A 26,380-nucleotide genomic window follows, 5' to 3' on the forward strand; every position below is an offset into this window, starting at 1 on the left:
GGCAATTTTTTGATGGAACGCATCAGGTTGCGAGCAATCTTTCCACGAGCCGATTTGATCACGTTTGGCATATGTGCAAAGCATGGACGGCTTCCACTGCTTAGACCCATCCTGCAGAGACGTTTTAAGGCGATATACTGTGGCTAAAAGACATCCTACCACCATAGCCGAATTTCGCGCCAACTCGACCAGCGGTTGGCAGCACCATCTCAGAATCGAATGAAACTTGGTGGGCATAAATATATGGTATTTCTAAGCCACTCTGTATACTTAGTTTTTCAAAAATTGTCAAGAGTAATATTTGATGAGGGCCTAATTTTTTCATGGATTTTTTATAAATCGATGTAACTCTAAAATGACAAGACCTACCATAAAGTGTTGTATGGCGGACTGTCGTGAAATTCTCAGAAGTTTTTTGGAAAAATATCCAAAAAATAAAATACCGATTTCTACACTGAAAAAAATCAGTTTTAAAAATTAAAATCGATATTACAAAAAAACCTCATTTCAGAAATCGATGCAGATAGGTATTTTAATTATCTAACTTTTCTGGGAATAATGTTCCTGTGACATATTTAAGGAAAAAAAGTTTTTCAACAAAAACTTTTTTCATGTCAATATTGTGTGAAAATTTATCAGCGTGCTTTATGCCTACAGCGCCAATTATAGGTTCAGCAGCCTATCATCAACCAACGACACAATTTGGAAGTATAAAAATTTGTTTAGGAAGCAATTTAGCATAATCTAACATTAATGTGGACCAACATTTTGAAAGGGCGTATATTTTCCTAGATTGCTTATATTAATGTTACACACAAATGACCAGATTTACAAAATTGTGATGTTTGATGGACTATTGTAAATTTGTCTGAACTATGAAGTCTGAAACATAAAAGAGCGTTTCGTTCACCGAGAAAATAAATTAATGAATGTAAAGATTAAAATTGGTCAAGCAAAAAAAAACAATTTTTTTAATCAGATAAACATTTTGATTCCAAACGATGAAGCTCGGTAGGTAATTTCATTAAGGGGATTTCCGGTAAACGCACATTTAAAGAATAATAAATTTTCCGCATTTTTTTTAAATTTTTTCTTCAATTTTATTTGTTACTACATTTAATTCTTATTTCTATTTGAATACTCATTAATTTGTAAACTTAGTCGAACAATTCAAAGACTTTTGGGTCTTCATCTCAGTTGGAATTTTTTAGCCAGGATTTTATTATGAGCGATTGGTATAAAAGAATGAAGCTTTTGTGTGCCAATTATAGTTTTTGCTTTTTTGAAAAGTTCATCAAACTCTTGTTGAGTACCGTCGTCGGGGGTGACAATGGGTCAAATGGGGATGAGAATGGGTCACTGTTTCAACTACTTAGAATGCTTGTGGAATGGATGTATCTGAGGACAAGAAGACAAGAATATAAGAGACCTTTTTGAACGATTTTGCTTTACGCCCTCCATGCTCGCGGTGAGAGCGATGACCCATTCTCACCCCCAGACCTATTGCCACCCCCGATGGCGGTATTGCTCATACGTGATATAACAGAAATTTAATTTAGTGATATTTTTGTTTGATTGAAAACGTGCCCATTCGCCCATTCGTACAACTCCCGAGGAGTCTTGATAGTATTTCCAAAATCTTTGGCAAGAGTTGCTCGTTTTGCCATTCGTTTGAGAGTGCCACCAATAGCTTCGCAAGGGCCTTTTCCGTGCGATGTTGTAAAAAAGTGCCATTTTGCTTCTAAGCCATGTTTTGAATTTAAATTACACAGACTTGCAAAGTTCCTTTTATTTTTATAATGTGCTGCAGCTCACCAAGACACAAAAGTAATTTTTGTAAAATCGATCGACTGTTTCAAAAAGTCAATTAATTTTGAAATAAATAAGTGAACAGCTTTTGTGTCATGGGTCATTACTTCTGATTAATAAAGTCAACATTTTCTAATTAACCGTTTCTTTTGGAATGGATGTATTGTTGCCTGGGAATTATTCCAACCTTGAGCAGCATTTTGGATAATGAATGAATATTTTTTAGAGAAATATAACTGTACAAGTGTATTGCTGTTTGCAAATAATGTCATAAGTTATAAGTTTATCAATTTTTTCAATAAAATACGATACAAAATCATCTACAGGCTTCATAACGGTTTCTAAATTACACCGTTCAGTAGTTAGCCTTTGCTGAAAAACAACATCTTCTTTTCCACTATTACAATTAAATATCACTTCAGTTTCGTTTCGGCAACATTGCCCGTTTTCAAAGTAATTATTTTTAAGTTACTTCGATACAAAAAGTCAAATAAAACATAAACCCTTTTCAAATGTTGGTCCACAATTATGTTAGATTATGCTAAATTGCTCCCCAAACAAATTTTCATACGTTCAAAATGTGTCGTTGGTTGATGATAGTCTGCTGAACCTATAATTGGCGCTATAGGCATAAAACACGCTGATAAATTTTCACTCAATATGGACATGAAAAAAGTTTTTGTTGAAAAACTTTTTTTCCTTAAATATGTCACAGGAACATTATTCCCAGAAAAGTTAGATAATTAAAATATCTATCTGCAGAAAAAATTTCATCGATTTCTGAGACGAGGTTTTTTTGTAATATCGTTTTAATTTTTAAAACTATTTTCCTTCAATGTAGAAATCGGTTTTTTATTTTGGATATTTTTCCAAAAAACTTCTGGGAATTTCACGACAGTCCGCCATACAACACTTTTTGTAGGTCTTGTCATTTTAGAGCTACATCGATTTATAAAAATCCATGAAAAAAATTAGGCCCTCATCAAATGTTACTCTTGACAATTTTTGAAAAACTAAGTATGCAGTGTAGCTTAGAAATACCATATCTTTATGTCCACCAAGTTTCATTCGATTCTGAGATGGTGCTGCCAGCCCATAGAAGGGTTGGCGCGAAATTCGTCCATAGTAATCTCAATCAGCGTCTTCTGGGCGAGCAACAAACTAGTAACTACTTCTTTTGCATACATTTTTAGAAATTTACAATAAAACAATTACAATCTCTCGGTGCAGCATTTGAAAGTAAACATAAACAAATATACTTTCAATGGAAATTAGTCACTAACTACTCAAATTAACCCAATATTCAAGTTTAAACATTTTGGCATTATTTTCTGCCGCACCCTGCAAGACGTCAGGTTTAGAGTGTAAATGTTTTCAGATATGAATCAGTTCAGTTTTAACTTTGTCAAAGAGGCAAAGCAGTGACGTGGCTTCCTATGGTCCTTGTGAAGTCTTTTTTGAGCGCTTCTTCCTTATCACCTCCGCTTAGGTCTCGAACCAGGTTTAAGCGCATGGGTGAGCACCGCTTAAGAATAAACACGGTTACAAAAAAGTACCTAATTTTAGGTACTTTTTTCTCTTGCATCTCCCTCCCTCTTCATTTTGTTGTCATAAAATGAAGAGCAAAACCGCTCAACAAGGGCATTAAAGTGTGGGAACCCAACGTTGAGTAATCTCATGTTTACAAAAGTTGAGTGAAATTTACCTAACTTTTGGTTAGTTTCTATTTAAAATAAGGTATATTTTACTTAATACTAAGTGAATTTTATTTAATTTCAAGAAAAAATTACTTAATTTTGGGTTCCCACACTGAACCCCCGCTTTGAGTGAAAAGTACCTAATATTAAGTACTTTTTTCTAACCGTGAAGAAGGCCGAAAACCAAATGCATCATTTTACGTTCAATCAACAATTTGAAGCTTATCTAAAAGTAAGAAGAAAAGACAAACACATATACAAGGACGAACAGACTCCTCAGCTCGTCGAGCTAATTGTATATAAGACTATGGGTCTCCGAGCCTCCTATAAAACTGAAAAGGGAAAATTATTTCTTCATACCTGGCAAACTTTGCGGAATACAATCTGAAATACATATCTTTGTGCTTATTAGAAAGGTGCACAAGATTCTTCTAGTAAGAACATTTTGTTTTGTCTTTGTTCGCGATACTTTCAGCTCGAGACTGGTTCGTGAGCAAATGTATGCTATTATTAATTATCTATGTCTGGTTATACGCCTTGCAGATGTAGATATATAAATGAGTATTCCACTAGATAAAATCTATACATTCATTTTCTTATTTTCAGTTAGCTCAATACCATAAAGCCACGCTGATAAGACAATATGAAGTAAGCTTCGGCGTAATCACATAATTCTTAATGTTTTTAACAGAATTTGAATTCGTATACGAAAAATCTTACAATTTCTATATTTTTGTATACTTACCGACATGAAACTGAACTGATATAAAATTGATCAGATTCGGGAGCACACGCTCCACTATGAATTCCTATGAAAGCTGCACAAATGCTGGGGTATTGCCTTATCGCCAATAACAATTAATTGCATATTATTCGGCAACTCGGCCGAATGAAAATCATTTTTGTTAAATATCTTGGCTGTGCATATGCACAGCACATGTTTCGAAATGGACAAATTGATATGACATTTGCGAAAAAGAATCCACGTGTCTTGGAGGGACTCGAACCATCAACCTCCTACTCTCTAGATAGGCGTGATAGCCCCTACACAACAAAACCACTTAAAGGTCACGTTTGCGGAAAAGCCATCAGAATCCGAGTACCAACCTCCACCGCGGTTAGCTCTTTTTTGCAAATTGAATATCTTTCGGATGTTTGATTTGTCCAATCGTCACATGTGCTTTACTGTTGTATATCCACAGTCAAGCGAGTGCACCTTTTTTATTACACCCAGGTTTTTTTACACGGTTGGAATTCATTAATTTCTCGGTAAACCCAAACTTTCACAGCTTTTTAAATACCACCTGAATTTTCTTTGATTTTTTTTTTGAATTTTTTTGTGGGGGTAAATCATTGTTTCATTGACGCTGAAGGTCTTAAACGACTAAAACCAAACCGTGTAAAAAAAACCTGGGTGTATTCGAGAAACATCAACACTCTATGCCCCAACAACGGGCTGGGTGGATTTGTATAGAGTGCGAATAAATCACACTCCGCTGGGCCAAAGGCTTGCTTGGCTAAAGTATTTGATGAGTTTGATCGCCCTACGTATGCGGTCGCGTGTACTCAGACGACTAATGACGGTGGAAAACCGACACTTGATTACAATTAATTGCATATTATTCGGAAACGTGAACCCGGCGATTTGTCACAGGCTTATTATGAATCTTTTGGACTCAAAACTGTTATTTTACTTCGAAAAAATGAAATCAGAATTACATATGTGAAACCAATTCAATGAAAATTCTGCGGAACAAAAATTAAAATTTCATTTCGTTTCGTAAAATTTCGTATTGAATGGACCTTGATTTCGTATCGTAAAAGTAAATCTATATTTCGTTTCGTTTCGTTTCGACTCAACATAGACATTTTAAATTTCGTTTTGCTTCGTTTCGTTACGAAAAAGTGTGTTATCGCATACCCTTAGTATGCCTGCGCTCAAAACTCTCGACGGTGTACAACACGCGTCGAAATCGAAGGCCGTGGCTTAACATTGGGCGGCCACAAGACGGAAGACTAGCCCTAGGCTACGCGCATCAGCTAAAAGTGGCACTTCCAACGGATGGCTGAAGATGAAGATGGCTGGGGAGATATTCGATCCGCCATTGGTAGCACCGCCATCGCTGCACCAGGCACGGTGCCCCCGGATCATAGAAACGACTGGTATGACGGCGAACGTGAGCAGTTAGTGGAAGAGAAGAATGCAGCATGGGCGAGATTGCTGCAACACCGCATGAGGGCGAACGAGGCACGATAGAAACGGGCGCGGAATAGACTAAACTCGATTTTCCGGAGGAAAAAGCGCCAGCAGGAAGATCGATACCAAGATTTGAGAGGAGGAGGTTTTGCCGTAGGAGTGGATGGAAAGTGTCGTGTGACCCATCTACAAAAAGGGCGATATGCTGGATTGTAGCAACTACCACGCAATCGCATTGCAGAACGACGCCTACAAGGTACTCTCCCAAATTGTATGCCGCCGACTAACACCAATTGCTAGAGAGTTCGTGGGGCAGATTGTTGCCCTGATAGGATTAACTGGAAAGTGAGAGGATGCAAAATTGTGAAAGGTGTTTGAAGTTGGAGGGAGGTGGTTGAGGTCATTAATGAAAGAAAAGAAGAATAAGTTGAGGATAACTAAGAAAATGGTGTCGCGATGGGCGGATGGTTGTTGGTCGAATTGTACAGATTTTGTTAGAAAATAAACCGTTTAGTCTTTATGGCATTCCCACCATGAAACTGATAGTTAACAGAACAACGATGTTGGTAATTGGTGACTGCTGAATTTAACGAAGAGTGGCAGCTGGGCAGACGATCGGTAGTTATAAATATCGGAAATATAAGCAATTTTGAGTTGGTGGAGTGACGTAGTTTGAGTCTTCTTAGACGTGGTTTACGTAAAAAAAATTGTTTAGACATGGAGACTAGGGGGCGGGGCCATCATTAGCCTAACGGTAAGAAGCGGTAGAAAGTAAGACCATGACTGATTCCCGGTGCCGGTCTAGGCAATTTTCGGGTTGGAAATTGTCTCGACTTCCCTGGGCATAAAAGTATCATCGTGTTAGCCTCATGATATACGAATGCAAAAATGGTAACTTGGCTTAGAAACCTCGCGGTTAACAACTGTGGAAGTGCTGAATGAACACTAAGCAGCGAAGCGGCAAAGTCCCAGTTGGGGATGTAATGCCAATAAGAAGAAGAAGACACAGAGACTTGGCATCTTTAGCAAAGCTAGACCATCTTCTAATGCCCACAGAAGATGATCGAGGGCCAGTGAATCGACCGAAACATCCAGACAATCTAGCTAATCTATGTGTTGTCTGTAGGGACGTTCCGATACTTCCGATATATCGGAATATCGATATTTTTGTTTCGATATCCGATATTTTTGTATCGATACTTTGCTTACAATATATCGGTTATATCGATATTTTTGCTTTCGATATCGATATATTGAATCAGAACAAAGTTATACAAGTTATACATACGATTATCGTATCAAATCAAATATCGATATTTTGAAGTATCGGAACGTCCCTAGTTGTCTGTACTCGCCGAAAAACAAACGATCAAAATCCTATACTTACCTTATTGGAAACAAATATTGAAAACAAGGTTCAGCAAACTCAACTTCTGAAAGAATTGTTGAGCTAAATGAAGGGAAACTAGCTTCTCAGAGCCTTTGGAAATTGAGATGACAGTGAAATGCGGAATGGACGGTAGCACTGGTTATTCTAAGTACTATCAAAATGTTTGAAAATGGCGATGGCTCGAAAAGTAATGCAAGTATTTTCATGTCTGCACTTGCGCCTATCAAAGCCGCTTCATAAAAAAATGTCGTATTTCAAAATCCACGTCCATCGTCTTCTCTATAGACCAATCCACATTCAAATGGCAGTTGAAACGGTTGAAACTTGTGACCCGTGAGAAAGTTCACCTAGTCCGTCAAATTGAATTATTGAAATCAACAAGGAATGGCCAAAAGATTCGTATGAAATACAAAATGCTTCTAACTATGGTAGATGGGAAGGTGTGTTCAGCATGGAACAAATACTGGAACAAAATCATCAGCGAGGTGATATACATAGTTGAATCAGTTGATCGGGGTCAGTCAAATTTTACGGAGATTTGGACTGCTGACTAAGTCGGTAAAAAATGTAAATAACCGTGACAAGTGAACAATCAATTTGGTAGACAAAACTTAATGTAGAATTACATACGTCCTTCGGTAAGATAAGGGTAACGGGGGTCATTCCAATGTTTCAAATATGGGACCGTCACGAAAAGAGGTCAGGAAGTAAGAGTCAATAACTCAGCCGTTTTCTAACGGATTCTGGAGATTTCGGTATTCATCGATCAGTGAGTGGACTCTCTGAGATTAGATACGACTGCTGTAGATAATTGATTCAATTCTTTCATGGAAAATTCAATTTTACCAGGGAGTGGTTATACATATTTCACTTTTACAATTAATTGCCTACATTTAGGATATTAGTCATCAGATATGGATAAAGGCCACAAATAACCAAAACAAACCGCGTAAAAACCGACCCGTGTGGGGAACTAGGTTTAAAATGCGCCAGTCAGCTAATACGAGCCATTGCATTTTCTGGGTTAATAGGCTAAATTAAGTTACAAAACCGATGGCAGCTGACGCCTAAACATGTTTTTAGACCAACAAAATAATAGTCAAGACATCTGCAATAAAATTTTTAAAAATAAATTTGTTTTTTTCTGCCTTTTGATAAAATTTAAGCTTGTTTTCCGTTAAAGTTTTTTTCACTAGATAATTTTTTTTTTTTCAATTATCTTTGCATATGTCTGGAAAAACAAATCAGTAAAGATTGTGCCAAGTTACTGAAAAGTAAACTTTACTACATTTTTCATAGAAAACACACATTTTAATAAAACCTCTGCATGCAGGATAAAACGCGCCCATCTTATGTACTTGACTATGGATGTCATAGTTTGAGAAGGGCGTGTGCCAATAATAATTTATTTTTAAATAATTATCAATTAAAAAGTAAAAAAGAAAGAATTGAAAAGTGAGAAAAAAAAAGTGAAAAATACACGCATAACTAAAGTTCAGTCGGACTGTTTAAATTATGGCACATGTCCTTTTGGATGTGTAGGATAGAATGAGCCAACGTAAGAGATTCTGGGTCATTCAAGAAACCCCTGAAGTTAGGCCAAAAGATCTACACGCGTCACTAAAGATTTGTCGTAGTGTTTTAATTGTGGTACATGCCCTTTTGGATGAGTAGAATAGAGTAAGACAGCGGCAAAAGTTCTTGGTCATCCAAGAAATCCCTGGATTTAGTTCCTCAGATCTACACGCGTAACTAAGGATCAATCTGACTGTTTCAGTAATGGTACATGTCCTTTTGGATGTGTAGAATAGAATGAGCCAACGTAAGAGACTCTGGGTCATTCAAGAAACCCCTGGAGTTAGGCCGTAAGATCTACACGCGTCACTAAAGATTTGTCGTAGTGTTTCAATTGTAGTACATGCCCTTCTGGAGGTAAAGAATAGAATAAGCCAGCGGCAGAGGTTTTCGATCATCCAAGAAATCCCTGGATTAAGGTCCTCAGATTTACACGCGTAACTAAAGATCAATCGGACTGTTTCAGTTATGGCACATTTCTTTTTGCATGTGTAGAATAAAATGGGCCTTTTCGATGGATTCTGAGTCATTCAAGAATTACCTGGAGTTTGGCCTTAAGATCTACACGCGTCACTAAAGATGAATCGGACTGTTTTAATTGTGGTATATGCCCTTTTGGATGTGTAGAATAGAATAAGTTAGCGGCAGAGGTTCTTCATCATCCAAGAAATCCCATGAGATTGGCACACAGGTCTGCACGAGTAATCGAAGATAAATCGATCGATTTTAAATGTGGTTCCTGCCAATTTTAAATTATAGAATATGATGTATCTAGTCATAGGTTGTCGGTTATTTAAGACATACCTAGAGCAAGACCTTAAGATCAACTACAAAACAAAAAAAATCCCTTTGTTGTGCATAGGCACAGGGCACGTACCATATTTGAAATAATGCAATTGATCTATGGTTACTTATGTAGATCTAAACGCCTTATTCCAACCAAGAATTCATACTTTGGACACATTCTATTCTGTACATCACAAAGGGCATGCTCCATATTTGAAACAAACCAAGTAACCTTTGGTTACGCATGTAGATTTAAGGCCTTATTCCAGGGATTTATTGGTCGATCAAAAACCTAGGCTTGGAACGCGTTCTATTCTATGCATCACAAAGGGCATGTTTCATATTTGAATCAATCCAATTGTTCTATGGTTACGCATAAATCTAAAGGCCTAATTTCAGGGATTTCTTGGACAGCGAAGAACATATTATGTGCACACATTCTATTCTATGCATCACAAAGGGCATGCTCCATATTTGAAACAATCCAAGTAACTTTTGGTTAAGCATGTAGACTTAAGACCTTATTACACGGATTTCTCGATCGATTAAAAACCTATGCTGGGAACGCGTTCTATTCTATGTTTCATAAAGGGCATGTATCAGTTTTGGAACAATCCATTTGATCTATAGTTACGCATGTAGATCTAAGAGCTTATTCCAGGAATTTCTTGGACGACCAAGAACCTATGCTTGGAACGCGGTCTATTCAATGTATCACAAAGGGCATGTAGCATATTTGAATCAATCCAATTGATCTATGGTTACACATGTAGATCAAAAGGCCTGATTCCACGGATTTCTTGGATGGCCAAGAACGCATACTGTGAGCACATTATATTCTATGCATCACAAAGGGCATGTCCCATATTTGAAACAATGTAAGAAATCCTTGGTTCCGCATGTAGACCCAAAGGCCTATTCCATGGATTTCTTGGACGACCTATAACCAATGCTTGGTACGCATTCTATTCTATGTGTCATAAAGGGCATGTACCATGTTTAAAACAGTCCGATCGATTTTTTATGCTTCTATAGACCTTATAGCCTTGATCCAGAGATTTCTTGGACTATCAAGAACCTATAACGTGAACACATTCTATTCTACGTATCACAAAGGGCATATATCACATTCTTCTAGACCAGGAATTTCCAGGAAGCGTGATCAGGGAATCAATTTTTTTTGGAATGCGCATGCGAAACAAGCGACAAAAGAGAACCAACGACAAAGCTTTGTTTTTGTCGGAGATAATAATGACAAAGATCCGAAAAAATTTGTCAGCAACAAACAAGAAGACAATCTTGTTGCTAACTTTTCATTCCGTTATTTTGCATTCTCTCAAGAGCTAATTTCGGTTTTATGCTGTCATAGTTTCAGCTTTTATGGAAATATTCGAGAATCAAACAATGATTACAAAATTAGCATCGTATTTTCGGAAATATCAGAGCATGCAAGGCAAATGATTCTTTTCATATTGTGCTCGGGTTCTGATAAAGGTTTGTCGCTAGGTGCGTTTGTCAGTAACAAACTCTGTTGATGACAAAGAGTATATTGTTAGGCGTTGCTCGAGTATTGATTCCCTGAGCGTGATACATGTACTGCCGCTAACCGCATGTCGAGCACATCTGTATATGGGGCTCCATATACAGATGTGCTCGACTTGCGGTTAGCCGCAGTGTACCGTGAACAGAAAATCGTGATTTGGCTCCGTAATGCACAAGGTTACAAGCGCCCATCAAATAAGTTAAAGAATAAACATATCTTGTATTCACACATCAATTATTCACACAAGGGGTGGGACGCTGAGCACAATGTGCCAAGCGCACTTTTTTACCATGCATTGGAACACTGTTCGCTAACAAGGAACAATCAATTCACAAATTGTGGCACACTTTGGCACACTTTAGACATTGACATTTGCAGAATGTCAGAAATCGGCAACCTTGCCAACTGTTGTCATTCTTTTCCCGCTTTTCCCAAACATGCAAAGTAAGCACCGTTGATAAAATATTTTTGTTTTTTGGAGATGGACTGGACAGCTTTGTTAAATATTTTATTGCGAATCGTTTTTTAAGCAAACAGGGATGCAAGTGTCAATTTATTTAAACTAACTTACGTTAATTAAAACCAGATATCTAAACACAGAAACTATGAATAAGGATCTACTTGTTGGTGGTTTGAGTTTGCATGGGTCTGAGGATTCGATGGGGTAACGAGAAAGTCTTTGCCTACCATGAATGAAAGATCGTGTTGGGGGTTTGTTGTTGACTGGTTCAAGTGCAAAGACAACAAAAATCACTAGCCACCGTATGCTCAAGTAGAAAGCAATTTGCATCTTATTTATCTTCTCCTTTCTCTGGAATCTCTTGTCAAGTTTTACTTCTATGTACCATGTTTAAAAATAAATGAAGTTAGCCCATTTGCCGAGTTTCACAAGAGATGGAAGTCGAGATGGGCGAGATGGAAGTGGAGTTACAATACAATACAAAGTGTGAGGATTATGCCAGCCATTGCCGAATGCAATCAGCATCAGCAGCCGGGATGTTTTGTAAAAAATTGAGTCCGTTCAGACGGTGCGACGAGGCGCTTACTTATGTCGAATTCGTTTTTAAAAAGTTCCAACCTAGGTTGGAACCAGTTCCAACCTAAGTGCTGTCAAAGTGTTCGCACTGTGTTGTTTCACGGTTTCGCACCGGGTTCACCAATACAACTGTCAAAACCACGTGGGTGGGTGGGACTGGGTATAATAATGGAAATAAACAAGCAGAAAGGAGAAACGAAGCTGTCTGTTTATCAAAATAAAATGCGCGTTGAAAATCTTTTTTCCCGGGAATTTTGCGATATTTGTTATTGTAGTTTAAAATGAAATTAATACGGTACTGTTATATAGATTCAGTTTTAAAAATAATTCTTAGGGAAGTTATGTATTCATACCCAAGCAGGAGCGACGACCTCGATAACAGAAATTGTTATGATTTAGCCATGTATAAGAGGTAAAATACCAAAAAATAATACCAAAAACTTATATGCAGAATACTTGAGGCATACCATGCTTAGGTATTTCAATACCAAACGAATAATAATTGGTTATGCATTTGGTATTGAAATAGAATTTAGAGTATGTTATGGCTCAAGTATTGTGCATATAAATTTTTGGTATTATTCCTTTGATATTTTACCTCTTATGCAGGGCTAGTTCATAACAGAGTAAGGTATCAATAACAGAATTAAGTATTATTTAACCAATTTCTCCTGCTCGGGTAAGTTCATTCAGGTTTTCCTCACAGATGGTGTCCTAAATTAGGTCGGTGGATGGAATTATGTAGTTTGAGAGTTCCCCTTGGAACCCATTCACAAAATCCGCCAAGAATTGACAGAAAAATATATTTGAGGAATACCGAATAGAATTATTTCTTATGCAGAATTTCTTTTGAAATTCTTCCAAAAACTCTTTCGTGCGTTTCAGAATTTTCTTCGGGAATTCTGCCAGAAATTACTTCAGAAATTATTTCAGTAATTCTTTCTTATATTTTTGGCGATATCTTTCAGGAATTCCTCCATATTTTTTCCAAGGGATCCTTTCGAGATGAATTCCTTCGGAAATTCTTCTAAGAATATCTTTGAATACTGTTCCAGGATTTTCTCTGGAAGTTGCTCCAGGAATTAATTTGGAAATTCCTACAATATAATTCCTTCAGGAAATCCTTCTGGAATACAGGAACCTACTCGAAGTTTCCTTCAGGAATTGCTCCACAAGTTTCGTACATAAATTCCCCCAGAAGTACCTTGAGCAATACCTCCGGGAGATTCTTGAAAATTGAAAATGCACGGAAAATTCCGACGGAAAATTTTCCCGAGGTGTGAGGCTTTTATTACATGCTTCTGATTGTACTCCGAAAAAAAAAAACTTTTGCAGAAATAGATGAAATTTTGTAGAATAGAAAATCTCTTTTACATGAATTATATAAGGAATTCTTGGTATAAAAATGTGCACAGGATTATTGAATATAATTAAATAGGAAAAATGTTCCGATCTCCATCTCACTGAACATATATTCATCTCATCGGAAAAAAGAGAAACGCAGCACTAATTTCGTCGCCTCTTTTTGTCAACATGCGTACACAGCTCACTGCTGAGAAAAATCACAAAAATAATAAACAATCCAAATTCCTTTCCATTGCTTTGTTTTTGATGGGATGAATATCGGAGCCGTAAGATGAATTACAGGAGCAGTTTCCCTATTTATATCCGCCCAAAAGTAAATTCCACTATGCGCAAAAATCAGTTCACGCACTTATATTTATTTATCATGATCTGATTAGTCAACACCAACGCACTGCCAGTGCACTGGATGTCCTGGATCATATGTTTCGAATGAAAACAAACACGATGCTACGCACACCAACATATCCAATGACAGATGGAACTGAAAATGTTTTTTTATTCAGGGTTCGGGTTGGCACTGACCCAGGTTTAAAAACGAATTCGACATTAATCTTCTGGGACACTACAGTTCATGACAAGGTAAACTAATATCCAAGACACAATTTTCAAGCGTTTTTCGAAAGAAATAATATTTTCACCGCTTTCATTCCGGATACTGGTGAAAATTTGATCTTCGTCTATTTTGTTTCGTTTGACAGAAGTTTATTGTTTATACTAGAACAGTGCTGCCAAACATTTTACCAGTAATTTTTCAAGCACAAAACGTGGCACGTTGTGGCACACCGTGGCACAAATATTTGAACGAACATTATTTGAATTGTGCTCAGCGACCCTCCCCTTGTAGTCACACGTAAATTTAGCAAAAAAAAAATGAATAACGTTTCATAAGCTTTCATTACAGTGGAAACGAGAATGGGACTTTTCATAAATTGATTCTTGATTATTCTGTCAGTTCACTGCTGTTTGTTTACATTTTTAGGCTGGCGCGTTTTAGCCTCGGGGTGGCGCGTTTAAACCCGCATAGTTTGAAATCAGAATAAAGTTACCGGCATTTTGGTCCACCGCATTTTCTCTCGGCTTAAAAAGACCCGTGTATGTGTCATTGCGCGCGGCAAACCTAACCTCACTATTTTGACAGGTACTGGTCCTGTTGTTTACGTTTCGGACTTAGAATTGTTTTGATTCAAATTAAATTTGCATATTTCACGATGTTGAAGACATTCCGTACATTCCGCATTCAAATATTGGTAATTATCGATAAGTTTAGGTAATTATCGATCAGAAAATTCAAAGAATGATAGAAGTATCTCAAAGTTAAAATAAAGTCGTCTGTAAACAACAGGACCAGTACCTGTCAAAAGTCGTGCGTGACGTCACTGTGCAATGGAGCATAGCGCTCACGCGTCATTTCTGAATCTACGGTGAGCGGACAGAACGATAGCGTCGATAGCGGTCCCAGCATCCATGAAGGTGCGGTGTATAGGCGAATTTGAGTAAAGCTCATCGATCATTTCAACATCTGGTGGTCGTCGCAAGAACCACGAAAAAAGTGTCGTTGGCCAAAAAAGTGCATTGGCAGCATACGGAGGGAGTAAGATTTTCCCGTTTTCTCATTAATCCAACCATTTATGGAAGCTTAAATAGTCGCAAATTGGAAGAAAATTTTATTTTCTTTGGGATGAGATTCCACCCGGTGGGTGCTTGCATGTGACTTTTCCGATTAAATAGAATATCTCTTGCAGTGCCTCCACCGCACTATCTTGGTTATGAATTCCCGGATTTTTAATTCGCGGCTTATTAAGGTTGGATTCGTCTTCAACAGCTGCTTAAAGACTGTAAGAAGCCATTGCCAGTGGAAAACATGTGACAATATACCAAAAAGTGAAGTAAATTTAATGGAGAAAATTTGATTTTGAATGTAAATAATCGCTTCTGACGACTTTTCTCTCAAATTCTCGCAGCGCACTCTACCACTGGATCCTTCTCGAATTCGCCTATAGCTTCGCGACGGCAGAAAGTTGTAAAGAACGCGTCGGAGGCAGATGCTGCGAAACTTTATTCGCATAAGTGGCGTAAGTAGCAGTCAAGAGAAAATTTCTATAAAGATTCTGATTTTGTCGCTGTTGAGTATCGAATGCAATTCAGCGGAACGGCAAGATTCGACAAAAAATATTCGAGATATCGGCAAATTCCTGCGGTTACCATAACCGTTCCACTACATTGCGTAGGGGAGTCATTGGAAATGCATATTAATTAAAATAAATCGGCTCTCTCCAAGATCACTCTTTTAGATTGGTGGAGTATTTTTCTCCACGCGGCGAAGGAAATGCTTAAACGGAAAATAATGATTCAGAAGGCTTTCAAGGTAAAGCCGGGACTGCATGTTGATCAACCGCGCACAAGAAAAAGTGGCTCATCGAACACAGTACACGTGGCATGAACATTTTAAAACGCGGAAGATGTGGCTAAAATCACAGCTTGAGCTTATAGCTTCGGTTATATCTATGAATATTAAATACTTGTACATAGATCTGCTTTGAAAAAGATTTTTCTGGTTCTGGTAGGGCAGCTTTCTGAAAAAGCCCAGAAAGCCAAAAATAAAGAATGGAAATGGTTTTATTTGATAATTAGCATTACATAAAAAAAATCCCATATAGACAGACAACTTCATGAATATTGTAAAACAGCTACATTTCTTGACAGTGGCACACGTGAAGGTCACCTAGACAGGTTTCCGTTAAAATTAAGCATAATGTCTTCCTCATTGTTCGTTCCGAGCGCTGCTTCAGTTCCTTACTTCAATAAGTACATATCGCACGACTTGCAGTCGCTAATTGACCATAATTGTTTCGTAGCATTGTCTGAGCAACAACGCTAGCTAACAAGAATCATTTGTTGTATGTATGTAAATTATCTCCGTTTTTTAAACTAGGCTGGTTTAACAAATCTTCTCGACAGATTTGAGGAAATTGAGGAACTTTTATTTACCACTCTGAATAAATCACAATTCATAAATTTCATTTCTAATTACCACCATCCGATGTTGGTGTAACTTTCACCATGAGGGTGGTGGTAATGGCCAACACGCTGGACATGCGGCTGGAAACCTCCTTTATGGTCCGAGCTGTAATCAACTGTGGCGTCAGCTTCATCCACGGTATATAATACATGGTCTTTACATGGTCTTCATCGCGGTGCTGCCAGGCGCTCTTGTGATCGTAGGTGTGCCCATCCTTAATACCATATTCGAACTTGTATTTCGGGTGCGAATACTATTCATCGTGATAGTGACCGTAGTAATGAGACGAGGCAACAACAGCCAGACATTACAACCAAAGCGATGATCTGAATGATTTGAAATAGGGATATTAAATTAGTCGTTTATATAAAATTTCGTTGCAGGAAATCGGATTCTTGTCACAGTACCTTCAACTTTTGACCTTTTGTTTGGCAAAGCCTCTGGTGTTTGTAATAAGTTTGATGTCGAAGAACTGGCCCTCCTTAGCCGTGCGGTAAGACGCGCGGCTACAAAGCAAGACCATGCTGAGGGTGGCTGGGTTCGATTCCCGGTGCCGGTCTAGACAATTTTCGGATTGAAAATTGTCTCGACTTCCTTGGGCATAAAAGTATCATCGTGTTAGCCTCATGATATACGAATGCAGAAATGGTACCTTGGCTTAGAAACCTCGCAGTTAATAACTGTGGAAGTGCTAATTGAACACTAAGCTGCGAGGCGGCAATGTCCCAGTGGGGGATGTAATGCCAGTGAAGAAGAAGAAGAAGACGAAGAACTGATGGCAATCCATATTGTTGTCAATTTTTTATACCATTTATACGATTGATTTCATTTTCCGTATGACCATCAGTTCTCTGTCGGATTTCCATGTGTCTCCATGTGGGTGATAGAAAACGAGCAAAGCAATCAAACAAAACACGCCAATTTGTCTCTTACCTTGACGGTCAGCATTAGTCAACAAACCGTTTCTCTAATGCTTGCCGACATCCACGGTGCCGCGCCGTGAGCAAACGGCCCGGTATTAGCGTGCACTTTATTTGACCGAAACCCAAACAAGCTTTGAAGTTACTGAAGGTGTTGTGTCATTGCCATACACACTCAGCCAAAAAAAAATACTTAGGGTCATCATTAAAACCACTTTTAATTTAGCACCACAATGAATATATGTGAAAATCATAAGTTTGATGTATGACCCGAAAGGGAAAGTACCCTTTTCAGCTGCTTACAACTTCTCAATAACTAGACTTATGAAATCATTAGAAAGAATAATTGGATTTAATTTCAAAGTGAAATTTTTGAATTTTTAAATGCAAATAATATGAAGATCTGAAGTATTCATATTAATTTATAATAACCAGTTCATTCTATTTTTTATATAAAGATATTTTGGTTAGGGGGCAAGTTTTCGGGCTAATGAAGTTTGGAATTTTAAAAGCCATTTGGTGAAGTGATATCTGCATACAATAATACAGTCAAATATACAGTAAGTAAGGATAGTTAAGGGAAAGTCTTTGTTTCAAACACATCTTTGGACTTCGTTCCATTTGATTAGTAGTGCTGTTCGATGTTGGCATAGCTCTCTCCATGATGTGGATGGTGAGCGTGTCCCTTGCGCTGAACATGAGGCTGGAATCCTCCCTTGTGGTCCGAGCTGTAATCCACAACGCGATGGGTGCCATCAGCCTCATCCAGAGTGTACTGTCCCTTCACGTGGTCTCCATCGCGGTGTTCCCAAGCGCTCTTGTGATCGTGGGTGTGTCCATCCTTGACGCCATATTCGAACTTATATTTCGGGTGCGAATGGTAATCTTCATGGTGATGACCGTGATCTCCTTCGTAGAACTGGGCGGAGGCAACGACAGCCAAACAGGCAACCAGAGCGATGATCTAAAAATGGGTCGAACGAAAATTAAAACATTTTGAATATATGTTGCTTAACGTGTACCTTGAACATCTTGGATCTCCTGTGGTACAGTTTCGAATGTTACGAGTAGTGGTTCTACTTACTAACTGATGTCTGATTTGATTGTCGCAGATATTTTATACTCATTTAGCACAGCACATGGCTTTCCGTTTTCGACTTTCAAAACAGCCAGCAACATGGCCCACTCATAAAGTAATATGTACTTTGTTGGTGGTTTAGATCCAAAACGAATGCAATTTTCTACTTCGTCGGTTTTCATCGATGGATGCAAACCAGAGGAATGAAATATAAATTTATTAATTTATATGTCTCGGTTTGTTTGGACACGCAATTTACACGAGTTGGAAAAATGTTGTTAATTCGGAGGGTGTCACACACGCGATGGGTTTTTAATTCAATTAAACTTTGATCGAAAATGCTTCTGTCTAGGCAGCCCTATCGATTTCCCAACTAGTTTTTCGATTTGCCGCATAAGTATTGACTTTCAGTTCATTGTTTTAAATTGGAAGAAGAGATATTGGTACGGGGGATACGAAACGTTCAACTATAAATACTTCATTGTAAACAGAGTTCGACAACAGTTGATCGCCAGTAATCGTATAATTAACAGTTTAACAGAAAATCTTACAGGAGATCCAAGATGTTTAAGGTAAAAACCCAGATACATATTTTCGTTACATTTTTTACGATTTTATAAACGATAACAGATCATCGCATTGGTTGCCTGTTTGGCTGTCGTTGCCTCCGCCCAGTACTACGGAGGAGATCACGGCCACCATCATGAAGATTATCATTCGCACCCGAAATATAAGTTCGAATATGGTGTCAAGGATGGACACACCCACGATCACAAGAGCGCTTGGGAACACCGCGATGGAGACCACGTGAAGGGACAGTACACTCTGGATGAGGCTGATGGCACCCATCGCGTTGTGGACTACAGCTCGGACCATAAGGGAGGATTCCAGCCTCATGTTCAGCGCAAGGGACACGCTCACCACCCACATCATGGAGAAAGCTACGCCAATATTGAGCAGCATTATTGAACATTGAGAACTGTGATGGATGCTTTGTGAAATGACTGTGAATAAATAGCGCATTGTGATCAACTTGAAGTAGCTTGGTTATAATTTTATTAATTTGAATTGGGAGTTAGTTTTTTATATGGCATATTAGAGAAAGGCCTACAGACTTTCTGCCAAAGATTTTCCACGGTTATACTTCCCATAAAAATAACTATAAACCGTAACTAATATTTTTACGCTGTTTTCGGTGCAACAGAGATCGCAGTAAAACCGGAAATTGTGGGAGTCCCTTGTATTGGCTGTCCGGAGCTTAGAGATTACAATCTGTTCCTTTTGGAAAGTCTTAGGACCGGTGGAGCCCTATATAATCCTCAAGAAATCCGGTCTTCCATTATTCCACAGCGATGCGCAGTCCTGACGACTGGCGACATTTTTTGTCCTGCTTTACACGTTGGTCAGCGGGATAGAGTTGACAAAAAGGCAGTAAAACGCAGTACTCAAGCAGCACACTTGTTATACATGTATTTCTGAAACCTATGCGTATTATATACCAGCTTAGGTCCCGTAACATGCAGACGGAAACGAAATTTGCTCTATTTAAAACTCTGATTCTACCAGTAGACCCTTTATGGACATGAAGCATGGACTTTCGCCTCTCTAGAGAGTAGGAGGTTGAGGGTTCAAGCCCCTACAGGACACCTGGATTATTTTTCGCAAATTTCATATCAATTTGTTCATTTCGAAACATGTTCTCTGCATATGCACAGCCAAGATATTTGCGTCACTAGGGAAGAGTTCCGTGCCGGCCTCATTGTCGGTCACTGCCAGCATTGACCATTTCGAATTCATCTGAAGTAGTGTCGCCAATCTTGGGGCCCTCCTTAGCCTAGCGGTAAGATGCGCGGCTATAAAGGAAGACCATGCTGAGTGTGGCTGGGTTCGATTCCCGGTGCCGGTCTAGGCAATTTTCGGTTTGGAAATTGTCTCGACTTCCCTGGGCATAAAAGTAATTCATGTTAGCCTCATGATGTACGAATGTAAAAATGGTAACTTGGCTTAAAACCTCGCGGTTAATAACTGTGAAAGTGCTAAGCAGCGAGGCGGCAATGTCCCAGTGTAATACCAATAAGAATGGAAGGACCGTCCGGTAAGGAAGTTGGAGCTTACAAACGACCAGTGGCGCCCGGGTCCTGCTAACGGCTTTGACAATGTCAAGCGAGGCCAGGCCTACATGCTTTCCTTCTTGATACGCGTTCTGGAGCTTATAGTTGCGCAGTACTGACGAGCGAAGGTGGCGAAGCGAGTGTGAGTGCCACATCTTGGGCGAAAATTGTGCTGCCAAACCATCCATCGGCTTTCAACTTTTCTATGCGGCGACGGTTGACCATTCTTTCGACGGTCTTCGAAGGGAAGGACGTTGAGGAGATCAACCTGAGCTTTGTGGTGTCCCGACACTTTTTTCGGGATGGGAACCACAAAGCTTATAATACTGTACTGGATCAGAGATTGTACAGTTACCCTGCTTAAGGTGGATAGGCATTGTCCTTAACTTCTTAGTGTGTCAACATGCCTTCATAGTTCGGCGGCAATGTGGGTTTTGTTGATGCTATCGATGATCTCTTCCTACTGTTTTTTCGTTTTTATTTATGTCAATTTTGATACTCGAATCAGTTCTTCACTCGTCGAAAGTACCGAGGCTAGTGGCACTTGATAGCGGGAAGGGGCTTAAAATGGCCACCCTCAAGTCCAATCTAGGACCTTTCATATGCAAAATTTAATTAAAGAATTAAGATTAGGACTAAAATTGATAAAACTTAGAACTAATAATTAAAAATTTAAGTAATATTTGGTTTGAAATTAAAAACTGGGGTTTCGTTGCGCACCTCGACTCGAAACGAGCAAACCATGCAAACTGTCATACGAAAGATCTATCGAAAGGAGATGCGCAATGATACCCCTGGTCGACGAAGGTAACATGGGCAAAATATAGGTGAACAATTTTAGTATAAATTGATCCAGAAAATCGTAACTACTCGTAGAGATCCAGGAATCCATTGATGGCCGTGATGCATGACTTGTTGTCGTTGAGTGCGTTGCTCTCCGGCAATGCTAAAATTGGCTTAAGGTGAAGACCATACCCCAGAAGTCACCAATCTAGCCCTTAATTCCCACTGGATGAAAAATATACTCAGTACGGAGAGATTTCCGAAAACTTATACTAGATTGACCTCAGGTTTATCCAACAGTTAACTAAAGTGAACGGCTTTGGGACAGAAGGTCGAAATACAAAAAGTCGAAGGACAAAAGGTCGACGGACAAAAAATCGAAGAGACAAAAGGTCGAAGGGACAAAAAGTCGACAATCGGTCGATCCTGCCGGGCGGCAGAGGGAGAAGAATGAACAGCACCAGTCGCGCAGTCGGTCGGTTGGGCCCGAACGGGTAAGGCGGTACGTCGGCCACGTGGGGTAGCGCGATGCGACAGACCAGTGGAAGCGGGTCACTGCGACAGTAACGACGATGAATAGGTGGCATGCAGGTTGCGGCAGTAACACTCAATCGCGTCTTGTTGGGAGGGATAATCTTTCACCGATGAAGAGCGTCGCGTGGAAGGTGTTCACACAGAATGGTCAAACAAAAGGGTTTCCGGCACCCAGCGTCCCTCAACGAGCCGTTGGTTCGGGCGTTCGGGCTTGCTAAAGCCGCTCGAAACGGGAACTACAGCTGGTAAACGAGGTTTGTTGGCAGGTTATTGAAGGGCGTTCTTCAACGAGTAGCTATAGTGTTGGCTTACAGTGGCCGCTCGGAACGGGAACTCAAAACTGGTTGACGAGATTTAATAGCCGCTTATGGAAGGTCGCCTCTCTAAACGAGTAGCTGGTTCGTGCTTGCAATAGCCGTTCGAGAGCGGAGGACAGAGTAGGTAGGGCGATGACTGAACGGGTACAATCATAATGGCGGCAACGGCGACCGACGCCGTTCCGGCTTCGTTAGCTGACTTGGTCCGGAGGACAGGGCTAGAGCCTTCCTCGTATAAAAACTGCTGCACTATCTCGCCACTACCACGTTATCGGTCCAGTATCGTATGGCTGTTAGCTGTTAGTTCGCTTGACTCAATCACTCGATTTTTTAAGAAACACCTTTTTACGATACGCTTGGGCGTACAGTCTATGATCGAAGACCAATTTTCCCTCGTTTTTCGCGCGAACCGTTTTCCTCCACGTTCCTTCCGCCATCCATCGCAGCCGTGATTTGTCCTTCCGTCTGCTACCAAAATCCATCCACCAGAGGATTTATTTTACTGCCCAACTTGGTAGCAACGCCACACACGAATAGGGTTCTAAAACCTAGCCCTCCTTCCGAATGTAACCAAGCAGTGAAAGTCCAGTCAGCAACAGTCTAAAACAGTCGAGAGCTTCCAGTCAAAGGCTCCCCCAGACCTAAGCGATTTCATCGCCGCGACGGCGACAACTAGTCGTCGCGATTCTATCGTTGGGTCGCTGCAGGCAATGTTCTATCTACGCTTCCATACCAACGGCGACAAAATCGTTGTCGCCAAGCGATAGAATCGCATTGCGACTGTCTTGTCGCGTGTGTTTGGGGGAGCCTAGAAGCTTCGTACTGCGCTTCGACGAGGAACTATCTTCCGTCTAAAAGTGCTCCACGCTCTCACAGCGTTTAACTTCTCTTTCTAAAGCGTAATACCGTTGACGCTACTTGTATTTGGCTGCTCTGCTCAATGTCCGCTTTAGCACAGCCTTTGCTCCTCTGTACGATATCAGCCCAGCGTTTATGAACCATCTAGGAACTACAATGTTTTGAACTTAAACTAAACTTATCCTAATTTATACCAAAGGTACAAGGAGCTAAACGTTGCAATTGAAGATCGCAACGATTTTTGTCTAAAATTGGAAATTATCTTATTGGACATTTGCTGCAATGTTCCAATATTAGAAATTCTATGAAGTTTATTGGTACTATATCAGGGAGGCAACTTCAGAAACATTTTCAAAATTTTATTTTGAATCCTCTGAAGTGCATTTCAGCGCAGCGTTTATTTCGGGCAATAAGCATATAAATCACCCATCATATTTGCACTGCTGCACTCGCGAGTAAGATGGGATCGACTGACTGCGAATGTGTATACTCACGATGACTGACCGGATCTTTAATTTGACACATGCATCCTAGGCCTGTTCATAATAATAGGCCTGTCCACGCGTCGACACGCCCAAAACTATTTTTTTTTGAATTTGAATAACATATGTTTCATTATAAAAAGTTTTAATTTCTTCAAAGAATAATATTTTCATGAATGCATTATTGTATTATAATACAATCTTCAGTAATGCTGATCGATGTTGGCGTAGCTTTCTCCGTGATGTGGATGGTGAGCGTGTCCCTTGCGCTGAACATGAGGCTGGAATCCTCCCTTATGGTCCGAGCTGTAATCCACAACGCGATGGGTGCCATCAGCCTCATCCAGGGTGTACTGTCCCTTCACGTGGTCACCGTCGCGGTGCTCCCAGGCGCTCTTGTGATCGTGGGTGTGTCCATCCTTGACGCCATATTCGAACTTGTATTTCGGGTGCGAATGGTAATCTTCATGGTGGTGACCGTGATCTCCTCCATAGTACTGAGCGGAGGCAACTACGGCCAAACAGGCAACCAGAGCAATGATCTGCAAGAAATCAAATCTTTATTAGTGAGCATTCATCTGGAAGTGAATCTAATTATTTTTCTACATACCTTGAACATCGTGGATTTCCTGTATGCAGTTTGTGCTTGAACTGATATCGATTTCAACTTAGTACAGAACTTTTATACCGTTAGACGGTTCCGTTTTTTGTTATTCGTCATTTCTCTCTTTTTTGTTCCGGCACCTCCATACGATTCGAATGTCATGGTGGAATGATTTCGTTCGCTGCAAGACTTAAACACGAACAAATACAAATTGATTAAGTCGTTAACCAAGCAGAAAATGTGAGTAGAAAGTGTGGGAAAGAAATAAATGGTTGATTGTCTTTTAATTCGAGAATCGATATGAATCTATGTTAAGCATAAAATGAATAAAATGAATAAATGAATCATAGAATTAGATAACACCAATAAATTATTATTTTTAGCTTAGGAGCTTAAAAAAATGGCATTCAAAGACAGTTTTGTAATCAGTATTTTAATTATAATAAATACCTGTCCCATGTTATATGCAAATGTCAAAAGTATATTGAGACCTTTCGGTTTTAGAACGATAAACAAAATGTTCAAAAAGTTTACATGATATGGTAAATAAGAAAAGAAATCGTGAAGCTATAGAGCAGTATAAAAGCTATTTGCAGAGTTGTGTTCGATATCAGTCTACCATTAACATTCCGACAAAGTGCATTCCTCATACCTCATACAGGAGATCCAAGATGTTTAAGGTAAGTCGGAATCACTTCGCTATTACAATACGTGATTGGTTAATGTCAAATCAATATGGGTCAGATCATCACTCTGGTTGCCTGTTTGGTCGTAGTTGCCTTTGCTCAGTACTATGAAGGAGATCACGGCCATCATCATGAAGATTATCATTCGCACCCGAAATATAAGTTCGAATATGGTGTCAAGGATGGACACACCCACGATCACAAGAGCGCCTGGGAGCACCGCGACGGAGACCACGTGAAGGGACAGTACACTCTGGATGAGGCTGATGGCACCCATCGCGTTGTGGATTACAGCTCGGACCACAAGGGAGGATTCCAGCCTCATGTTCAGCGCAAGGGACACGCTCACCATCCACATCACGGAGAGAGCTACGCAAACATCGATCAGCACTACTGATTTGTATGTTCATTCGTTTTTGTAATAATGGTCACAGAAAAATAGTACTTTTTTGTAAATAAAATTTAAAATATTCATTGTAAAACAAAAACAAAATTTGATTCAAAGGCAATTACGACAGAGTCCAAAAATGGCTTTCACAATGACCGTCTGAAGCAGTCTATAAGCTGACGCGATCAGCCATTGGATGCCGAAGTTAACGACATAACATTGTTTTTTTTTATTTCCCAAAATCACGAATAAATAAAGTAATACAAGCAAAAGATTTGATGTAAATAATGGGACCTGTCTCCCATAAATCTTGACGATCTAATGGACTTTTTCCAATACATTTTATAATCAACTACTTAGCTGACCCAGCCAACCTTGTTTCGCAAAAATGATAAATTTTCTGATAGAGTAAGACGGTATAATGCGCCCCACCTGGCCAAAACACCACCCTTAGATTTCTAGAAAACTATAACTAATTAAGGGTCAAAATTAGTTGGTACCTATACATATTTGTAAACCATCATACTATCTGAATATGGAAGTATTTTTGTATTACACAATGAAAATAATAGCAAAATACAAAAAGTTACAGTTTTGATGTAACTTTCCATGTTTGTTAGCTCCACATTCTGGAGCGACTCTGGCATACTGTCCACAAAACTTGCACTGGAACACTCAGTTGGGCAACAAAATAACTTTCCTCAGTGGTTAATATGATATAAAAATGCTTCCATCTTCAAAAATGTAATGATTTTTGAGAACATGTTTCACTGGCCAAAACGCCCCAGTATACTTAGGCAGGACGATATGCCCTTACCAACTGGACACAAGCGCAGCGAGCCTGCAGCAGTTGCTTCCAAATTGTATGGAAAATATTGAAATGTAATTCACACCTGCTTAAATGGACTTATGTTTGTTTTTTAATGTCATGCGCATAAGAATTTGTAACCTTTTTATTATGGGATTGATAAAATACTAATTAAGGGCTATGAAACGTCTTTGGTTAAGGTGGGCGTATTGCCCACTTTTTGAAATCCATTTTTTCGCTACTTTTCAAAAAAGCTTTATTACGTGTTATCTGTAATATTTTATTCTGTAATATATATGACTACTCACGGGCAATGTATTGGACTACCAAATAACACAAAGTTTGCATAAATTGCGTTGAAAAGTGAAAAGTTATCAAGGAGTTGCCTTAGGGG

At 39.3% G+C, this 26,380-nt stretch overlaps 5 protein-coding genes across 9 annotated transcripts in view; 3 read left to right on the forward strand and 2 right to left on the reverse strand.

The window, feature by feature from the left end:
- Positions 1-26,380, forward strand: part of LOC134211266 (putative mediator of RNA polymerase II transcription subunit 15) — a 194,527-nt gene that overhangs the window by 146,702 nt on the left and 21,445 nt on the right. The window lies entirely within an intron of this gene.
- LOC134211270 (cuticle protein 19-like) lies at positions 17,894-18,446 on the reverse strand. Its single transcript, XM_062687988.1, has 2 exons — positions 18,360-18,446; positions 17,894-18,301 (listed from the first exon to the last, which is right to left on the reverse strand). The coding sequence occupies exons 1-2, from the start codon at positions 18,366-18,368 to the stop codon at positions 17,963-17,965; spliced, it is 348 nt and encodes a 115-aa protein (XP_062543972.1). The 5' UTR covers positions 18,369-18,446; the 3' UTR covers positions 17,894-17,962.
- LOC134211269 (cuticle protein 19-like) lies at positions 18,887-19,453 on the forward strand. The gene is made up of 2 exons (XM_062687987.1): positions 18,887-18,987; positions 19,046-19,453. The coding sequence occupies exons 1-2, from the start codon at positions 18,979-18,981 to the stop codon at positions 19,382-19,384; spliced, it is 348 nt and encodes a 115-aa protein (XP_062543971.1). The 5' UTR covers positions 18,887-18,978; the 3' UTR covers positions 19,385-19,453.
- LOC134211271 (cuticle protein 19-like) lies at positions 23,508-24,240 on the reverse strand. Its single transcript, XM_062687989.1, has 2 exons — positions 24,111-24,240; positions 23,508-24,042 (listed from the first exon to the last, which is right to left on the reverse strand). The coding sequence occupies exons 1-2, from the start codon at positions 24,117-24,119 to the stop codon at positions 23,704-23,706; spliced, it is 348 nt and encodes a 115-aa protein (XP_062543973.1). The 5' UTR covers positions 24,120-24,240; the 3' UTR covers positions 23,508-23,703.
- LOC134211272 (cuticle protein 19-like) lies at positions 24,840-25,243 on the forward strand. The gene has a single exon (XM_062687990.1). The coding sequence runs from the start codon at positions 24,840-24,842 to the stop codon at positions 25,185-25,187; it is 348 nt and encodes a 115-aa protein (XP_062543974.1). The 3' UTR covers positions 25,188-25,243.

The sequence above is a fragment of the Armigeres subalbatus genome, chromosome 2 (assembly GCF_024139115.2).
Source record: "Armigeres subalbatus isolate Guangzhou_Male chromosome 2, GZ_Asu_2, whole genome shotgun sequence".
Taxonomy (NCBI): domain Eukaryota; kingdom Metazoa; phylum Arthropoda; class Insecta; order Diptera; family Culicidae; genus Armigeres; species Armigeres subalbatus.